Genomic DNA, 8,742 nt, shown 5'->3' with positions numbered 1-8,742 from the left:
TCCTGATGTATTTTTATAGCTGCATAAAACTACTGAGAGAAAGATATTAAACAATAAAAGATAAATCCAGATAGATTCAATTAAATGTCTCTTTTTTAACCCGTCATGAACTTCAGTGGTATTTTTAAGAGAACAGAAGTAGTTATGAAAGGGTAGTACTTCAGAAAGTCTGAGGATCCATGAGTGCAAGGCCATTCAGAAATAGTCACAATATATCTTGACCCAGCTCTAATTTGTGAGTGAAATCTATGAAGGTGTGGATATCTAACAGTTTATAAATTTTTCTTCCTTCTTGAATTTGTCTTTCAAGTGGAAGACATTTGATTTCAGACGGGACGATAAGACACAGCCCCTCACAAGCTCAGGTCGATGATGATGTGCTCAAAGATCTGCGTGTTTCCCTTGAAGCTCGAGGAAAAAATAAAGTCCCTGCGGTCGGTAGATACCACGGTGAAAGAGCGTGGGGCTTGGATGTACACCTCCTTAAAGCGGTCAAAGATTTTGTTGTCCTCATCCCACAGGTAGATCTGTGAGAAGGTGTAGTCGCTTCCCAGAGCCAGATAGTAACGTTCCTTGAAAGAGAACGGCTGGAGAATCATGGAGCCTCGAGAGGGCAAAGCTTGGATCTCAGCAAACTGTTTGGTGCCCCAACGCAGAACTTTGGAATCACCGATATACCGCGTCATAGCCAGGTAGAGCTCCTCCTTGATCCGGAAGTGTTTCACAACCACTACATCCTCCATGTTGGGGATCTCACCCTGCAGGATGAACTTCTGGTTGCTCCGGCTCCACTGGTAGATCACTGGAACCTGTGAGCGGCTCGCTAGAATAAGGTGAGCTTTCCCATCCAAGTCGAGAAACTCTACATCCGTGTCGCGGTACCACTCGTGCAGTGACTGGTACGAATAAAAGCCATTATCATTCCACTTGTAGAGGGTGGAGAGGCCAGCTTTTGAGCTGTCAGCAATCACAAAGAACCAATCAGAGCCAATCTGGAAGGCCTCAATATCATTGGGCTTAGAGATCTTGGACACTTCGATATCCTGGAACTTATTGAACCTGCTTTGGTCGTCATCAAACTTGTAAATGTGGGAACCACCAAACAGCTGAGCCACAATGACAAACACCTCATATTTGATGATGACAGATTTGCACCCCACAATGGACTGACCTAAAGGGCAGAGAAACACATGAATCGCGTGAGAATGAAACTGGGAGCATTCTGGGAGTGTTTGTTAGCCTAATGTGTGATTTAGACTTCCTAACTTACAGTGTCACTGGAAACTCCCTTTAACCCTTCACCCAACCTTCCACGTAACCTGACATGCACCTCCTGCCCACATAGCAAAATTGGTATGGCCCAGATCTGGCCAACACAATGTGCTTACACATGGCCCACATACCGCAAAGACTGACGGCCCTTTGGTGGCCCAGATCAGGTTTGCCAGAGGAGGCCCAGACATGGGCCAGCACAAGGCCAGTTGCAGACACACTGGTGGTCTTGTGCTAGCCCATCTCTGGCACCAAAGGACCATCATTCTTTGCAGTATGTGGACCATGTGTAAGTTGTGTGCAGCCACGGGCCAGTCACAGACACACAGCTGACCCTGTGCTGGCCCAGATGTCAGCCAAATGTGTACCTTAATCAAGCCATGTAATAACAACATGTGCCAGAACATAAATAGTGCAAAAGTAACATTACGAACCTCTGTTCAGACAGTGAATGAACTGATTCTTTTACAGCGCATTTCCTTTCCCAAAGTCATACCTGAATTTGAAACATTGGCTACCATAGCAGTATAGTATATCAACATGGCACTTGGGTCTTCCAACTAAAATAGGAAAATAGGAACATAAACAGTGCCATCATTGCCAGACCTGGCCCACATCTGGTTGACATATACCCTGCCATGACACCAGTCAGTCAGAAGTGCCAGCTTGATGCCGGATCAGGGGAAAACCTGTTTTCTATGAGCCTGGGCCACATGACCCAAACCACAATCGAGCAAAATATGGCATGCCATCACATAGACAGTGCCATCTATACCAGGCCTGGCCCATATCTGGATGGCATACGTCTTATCATGCCAGAAGTCAGCCAGCAGTGCCGGCTTGATACCAGATCTGGGCCAGACCTGCTTGCTATGTGGATTAGAGATGTAACTACACGTTGGGTCGAAACAGCCTGCAAGGACTTAAATGGTTAGAAGGTTGCGCTGCAGGATCAAGAGGGGTTTCCAGTAGGGATGCACCGATCCCGATACTGGTATCGGGTATCGGGGCCGATACTGTAAAATGTGTGCGTACTCGTACTCGTAAAAGTCAACCGATACCATGAACCGATACTAATGTAGCCCGGATGGGAATTTGGGAGTAGATACTCATAATTCCCATGGACTTGAACGCCACATAAGGTGTTCACAGTTCACAGAAGAGAACGGCATGGAGAGATGCACGAGGTTAGCTGAACCAAAGTGAGAGACTCGGCTAGTTTTACTGAGGTTAACTAGCACAAAAGAGTGTGTGACTAGAAAGCTAACCGTGTGAGAGCTTCGCAACAGAGTGTGGGTGAAGTGACTTTTTGTTTCAACGGTCGCACCACCGTGGAAAACTGTGTTTCCAGCCATGACCGCTGAGGCTAAAGGCTAGCCCGGACTGCTTGGTTGCGCCACGGAGGCAGGACTGTCGGAGAGCTGGACAGTGACTGGCTAACGCGCTGTAGCAGAGACAGCATCGGGTCCGCAGGGAGTGGATTTAGTGTGGGACTGGTGAACGGCGACCTACCGAGCAACGGAACTGTAAGTCAGACTTTTGTGCTCTTACTGGGGAGAAGAGGATTTTTCTCCATCGTCCGGCGTGAGCAGCAAACAGGCCTGCAACAAGTGTGAATGTGAGTGTGTGTGGGGCCCATGTGTGAATATTGTATGTTTAGTGGATTTATATAACGTGTTTTGGAGTGTATATTAGTGAGTCACTTACCAAAAGGTGATAACATAAGTTGGGTTGTTTAATATAATTTGAAAGGGAATTATTTCATTTATACAGTGTATTTCATTTGGTTAAGGAATTGGAATATCATTTGAGTTTAAAAAAGGGATGTGTTGTACAGTATTTGTCTCTGCCCTTACGTTCAGTAAACGTTTCGTTTGTGTTAAAGAGTTGTCTGGGGTCGTTTCTTTACTACTGGTTAAGTTTAACTTGTGTGTGGTAGAAGTATCGGTTTTTGTACTCGGTATCGGCAAGTACTCAGATCCAAGTATCGGTATCGGATCGGTTTGAAAAAATTGGTATCGTTGCATCCCTAGTTTCCAGTTATCTCGTAGGTTAGGACACATTTCCTGCAAAAGTCGAAATCAAAATTTACCTGTGATGTTATCATAAGTCCTGAAGTTCATTTCTATGTGGTCCCACTGGAAAATCATACAGCTCTCTGTGCTGGGAGCAGAAATGGCCACGTAGACATCATTCTTATAGGTGAATGTGTCAACAGACAACGATTCTGAGGCAACAGACTGATGAAGGATGAAATCTGTGGAAAGGAACATCGGGAAATGTATTTTTCACAAACCAACAAAGCCACGTTAAATGAATAACCTCTACACAACTTAGAAAGACTGTGCTGAGTTCTCTCATCCTGATCTCAGCTGGACATGAGAGAAGGGCAGCTGGCTCAGGTGTTTCTCACCTGTGGAGACACACTCATTCTGCAGGCTGGTCATATCATTGAGGCGCTTGCCCTTCATGTCCTCTGGTCCAGCACACACAACATCCGACACTGTGGCATTGGTGTTCTTTAACCACGTCATAAGCCACTTGGCTCTGCAGTCACATTCAAAGGCATTGCCTCGCAGGTCCCTGCAGAAAGGGAATATTGTGTTTCATGGCTGAACTGGGAGAAAGACAGACTGCAAGAATTACTCAGTACGCTATTTGCCTATTTAACTATGTACAAACTTACAGCTCTATAAGGGAGTCAAGGTCAATGAGGAGGTCCCTGGGCAAGGCTTTAATGTTATTGTTTGCCAAAGACCTGGAAACAAATGCAGTTGATTATGAAAAAGAGACATCATTAAATCATGTATAACAGATAACAGTTGTATTTTCAGTCACTGGAACATACAAGTGAGTCAGGTCCCTGAGTCCTCTGAAGGCATATTTGGATATAGTCTCTAGTTTGTTACTCTCAATGAATCTATGGATCAACAAGAAGAAAAAGAAAAGTATATTTTTTGATCAATTTCAACATTTTGCCAGCTAGTAAACCAAATGGTAAATGGACTGGTTCTTGTACAGCACTTTTCTATTTTGCCTGAGCACTCGAAATCGTTGAAACCTGTCTAATTCAGATCAGGACCTCAAAGCACCAGCAGCCCAGATCAGCTGATCACAGCCTGTACACAAAGAAAATTTACTGAAGCTTTGAATAGAAATTGCGATTCTTAACCTCTTGTTGAGCCACTACAACCAATTTTAGAGTTCCCCCACCTGCTGAATCCCACTTTAACCCGTTCCTTACTCATTTTCTGTTTAGAGTTGCTCTCTACAATGTAGAGATATTTTAAAATCTTTCGTCTTTTTCTCTGCTCATGTTCTACCAAACTGATTCAAGCTGAGTATATTTATGAAAATTAAAATTTAAAGAAGTAAAGGTCATTTTCTTATGTATTAATGTTACTTTAATGATACATTAATATAGCACAAGGTTCAATTAGCTTTGCACAAAAATAGCTGGTAGAAAAATCCTCCAAAGAGCTACTTTTACTGGAGTGGTTTTGCCACTAATATCTGTACTTCTGATTAAGTACAGAATGTCTTTGCTTTTGCCATCTCACACTCTTTCATGTTTAAATCCATCTTTAATGGGACCACAGAGGAAATATTTGCTGGAGCACACCTCATGTCCCCCAGAATCCTTACTTTGTCGATGTGAATTTTAAACAATCAAATCTTGTGAAAGTGGCCACAACTTGTATATTTAACACAGACATAATAGGGGAGACCGGGGATAGTTGTAACGTGGGTCAGTTGTAACACTTCCAATTTCTCCAATCAGGGCTAAGTTTCAAATGATGTGACTCATCCTGTGCATGCCCAATTCAGTTCTGCTATCACATGTGAAAAATCAGCACATTTTGTCAAACACAGACAATATAACACGAAAAAAAGTAATTTGTATGCCAAAAAATAAGTTTTTCTACTTTATTTCAATTTCTAATAGCATTATCTGCTTTGCAGTCAAGTGGAGCGTGCGTCTGTCCTCTCAGTAAGTGAGTGAGACAGTAGACAGCGGTGAGGAGGGCTGTGCGAGTGCATCGCAAAAACACACAAATATGCCTGACTAGGGGTGCAACGGATCAAAAATTTCACGGTTCGGATCGGATCACGGTTTTTAAGTCACGGATCGGATAAATTTTCGGATCAGCAAAAATAGGAAAAAAAAAGACAAAAATTCTACTCGCCATTTATTTATTTAAGTATTTTTTGCCTATTAAAAAACATTCAACTGAAGACTCATTCCACGCACTTATATAAAAACAAATTAAGGTGCAATATGGACATTATGGGTTGCTTCTCCCAAAGTCAAGGACCAGCAGACTTAAAAAGTCCTTTGTCCCACAAACTGTTTAACTCCTCGCTGGAGGGGAAACGGGGACAGAGGAGGGGGGAACAAGTAGCTGTAGTGCCTTTTCACTGTGCAATAGTTTTTGTTAATATCCAGCGGTGTAATAGACTTACAATACTTAAAATGTGGCGTTCCCTTGTATTCTTATTCCTATTTATTCTATTTATCCCTTTTGTATTCTCTGTATTTATAAATGTGTATATATGGTATATTTCTGCTCACATTCTGCAACTTCTGTCGGTGCTGTGCTACTGGAAACTGAATTTCAGTTTGAACCCACCCGAGGGATAAATAAAGTTTCATCTAATCTAATGTAATCTATAGGGCAGTGCAGGGCTTTGTAGCTACCACTCCGCTGTGATATAACGAGGGGTCACGGTCACGTGGCTTTCCGTTGCCCTGGAGCTCCACCCATTTGTAGTTAGAGCAACAGAAGATGCCTGGGACAGTTCAGCCATAACGTTAAACTTCTCCTGCTCATACATGCTTGGAACGATCTTGTCACTGAAGTGGACGCGCAACGAGATATCATAGCGTGGCTCAAGCACGTTCATCACAGTTTAAACCCCTTGTTTTGCACAACGGAGTACGGCCTCCCGTCTGCAGCTAAACACCCCATTAGCTTTAGTAATAGCTTTAGCCCGGTCGGACTGGGCAGCAAAGGGCTGCTTAAGTGCCGCAAACTCCTCTGCTCCGCTACTTGGACCGCTAGCGCTGACCATAACTACCGCTTGACAGACCCACCGCGCACCATACGCATACTTTTTTTTTCTTTTTCGAATCTTCGGATCACGTGCGTACCGAACCGTGGAGAGGGATCGGTTCGGATTTCGGATCAACCGTGATCCGTTGCACCCCTATGCCTGACACCTATAAACAAAGCAGCATCTGGCTGCAGTTTAAAGACCTTTTTGTCTCTGTCTTGGTCTTGGTCTTGTCTTGTCTTGGTCTCGATACCCTCTAATCTTGGTATTGTCTTGGTCTTGGTTTAGGCGGTCTTGACTAAAAGTCTACAACTTTATTACTTTCATTTTCTTCCAAAAGCAGTTTTTGAAACATCTTTGTGAACTGACTAATGCTTGAACACTGCTGTAGGTCCACAGGAAAACTGTTCCACAGTTTTACCTCACAAATGGTAAAACAAAAGGTTTTAACCCTTGTCCGTGCTTTAAGAGTCTTCATCAATGTTCCCTCTAAGCTGCGCACGTGCGCAATTGCGCACTGCTGGCACGGTCTCTGCGCACAGAAAATCTGCGTTGCGCACAAAAAAAATCTAACCTGAATTGAAATTAAAATTAAAACTTTAAGAATTCTGTTTTGCAGTGTTAGTCAGTAAGTGACTGGCTGCTCCTGTATGGGATTAGAACGATGCCACCTTATCCTATAGTCCAGCCAATAATGCGATTGACTATGTGCACGTTAGCATATGCTACTTCCGGTGCAAAAACTCCTGTGTGGAGCTTTGTTTCCGGTGTCCTATTCGCGCCTTGTTTACGGTCCAAAACAAGTTAAGCAAATGAATGAATCAAGCGGCGATTTACATTTCTATAGATGTCTTGGGCATTTACGCAATATATCTGTAAATGATGTTCATGGACTTGTCGATATTTTTCCCCCACGCCTCAGAGCAAAAGAGAAAAGGGATTCAAATGTTATATTTCTCAGCTGTCCCTCGTTTATTGTGGGTGTTATGTTCTAAAAATAACCAGCGATAGGTGAAGTCAAGTAGCCAATTTTATTTTTTGATGCGTGGACATCGTGGACATCCAGTACTGAACTTCAGAGTCACACTGCTAGCAATCGATGCAGCGATTCTGTACTGTACAGGAGAGACGTCACGGAGGAGATCGTCTGCAGCGATCAGGACGCAGGACACAATGTGACGTAAAAATAAGCATGAAAACTTGCACTAAAAAATCCGCAAAACAGCGAGGTGAAAGGTGAACCACGTTATAATGAGGGACCACTGTAATTTTGAAGGTAAGTCACAACATACCCTTCATACATACTAATGTATAGAAACCCTCACCAGCAATCGTTCATTTTTTGTGTGGCTTTTTTCACGGTTTGTTAACATGCTGTGTAGGTGTGGACATAACGGGAAACATCTGTGACTGTTGTTCATCTGTAGTTTGAATGCTGAACATTTGCCTGTTTAAAGAATAAGACCAGTCACTATACAGAGATGTGCTTCTGAATGTGGACGATGTGTCTTATGCTGCAGTGATGCAGTTCTGCTTGTGTTGAGTGATGCAAACAACCGATCGATCTAAACTCTTTAAACGTCAATCACGTGGTTACCGGCTACCGGCGAAAATAATGGAGGAAATCGGGACGGTAAGCCAATTTCTGTCTTAGGGCATTTGCGCCGCTGTGTGTTTTTGTGGTCTTCTTTTGCGGCTAATTCAGTGAATTTTGGTCTGATCGTGGTGAAACTTGGTGTGTGGAGTCAGTCATAGCTCTGGGAGCTAACCAGCCTATCTTTAACCGGTTACATGAAGTCTGAAGAATTTCTGGTTCAGTTTTGTTTGTTTAGCGGACTTCTGCGCATTTACGTAACTGCTGGTTTAATCGCGGCTTATTTTCGGTGTGTTTGGTGGTTGTAGAAATGGTTTATATGACATTTTAGCTGAGATTCTGAGGTTTCTGTGGATACCACACATGTCTGGACTTATATATATAATCGTTATAACCGATTAAACGTGATCTCCTCCTTTTTGGCCCCAGTATCGGGCGTGGGGCTTAAGTGGTTTTAAACGTCAAAATCTATCATTAGATTTTTTGTGACACAACAGTGGTGAGTGTTCCCACCTTCTGCTCTTTGGAACTTAACGCAATCTTTCCGTTTTCGAGTTTTGGACATGATTTTGGAGTATATCTTCGCAGTAGCGATTTACCGCAAAGTAAAGCTACCGGAAATGTACAACCCCACATCCGGCCTCAAACCAGGAAGTTAGCATTTTCTCATGCACATAGGGCTTTGGAGTTGACGTCACGCCGCAATGCATTGTGGGAGCGTGGCACCATTTTCGGGGTCTATGAACGACTACAAGAAAGGTGCTTAAAAGCAGCTCAAAAGAGAATGGACTGTATAGAAACCGATTGCGTTCAGAGGCGAA

The 8,742-nt window shown here is 43.4% G+C and overlaps 1 protein-coding gene across 1 annotated transcript; it reads right to left on the bottom strand.

Moving 5' to 3' along the window:
- Positions 1-350: 350 nt before the first annotated feature.
- Positions 351-4,899, bottom strand: LOC109195271 (leucine-rich repeat LGI family member 2-like). The gene is made up of 6 exons (XM_019347247.2): positions 4,895-4,899; positions 4,121-4,192; positions 3,959-4,030; positions 3,686-3,855; positions 3,365-3,529; positions 351-1,171 (listed from the first exon to the last, which is right to left on the bottom strand). The coding sequence occupies exons 1-6, from the start codon at positions 4,897-4,899 to the stop codon at positions 354-356; spliced, it is 1,302 nt and encodes a 433-aa protein (XP_019202792.1). The 3' UTR covers positions 351-353.
- Positions 4,900-8,742: the final 3,843 nt, after the last annotated feature.

This window comes from Oreochromis niloticus, linkage group LG3 (genome assembly GCF_001858045.2).
Source record: "Oreochromis niloticus isolate F11D_XX linkage group LG3, O_niloticus_UMD_NMBU, whole genome shotgun sequence".
Lineage (NCBI taxonomy): Eukaryota > Metazoa > Chordata > Actinopteri > Cichliformes > Cichlidae > Oreochromis > Oreochromis niloticus.
The sequence above is the reverse complement of the archived record's forward strand: the minus strand, read 5'-3'. Positions and strand labels throughout refer to the sequence as shown.

What these genes read in the sequence shown, in the direction of transcription:
- LOC109195271 (XM_019347247.2), bottom strand. An exon ending in CTCAGGGACCTGACTCACTT is followed by an intron (nt 4,031 to 4,120) that starts GTATGTTCCAGT and finishes ATTTGTTTCCAG; the next exon opens with GTCTTTGGCAAACAATAACA. An exon ending in CTTGACTCCCTTATAGAGCT is followed by an intron (nt 3,856 to 3,958) that starts GTAAGTTTGTAC and finishes CCCTTTCTGCAG; the next exon opens with GGACCTGCGAGGCAATGCCT.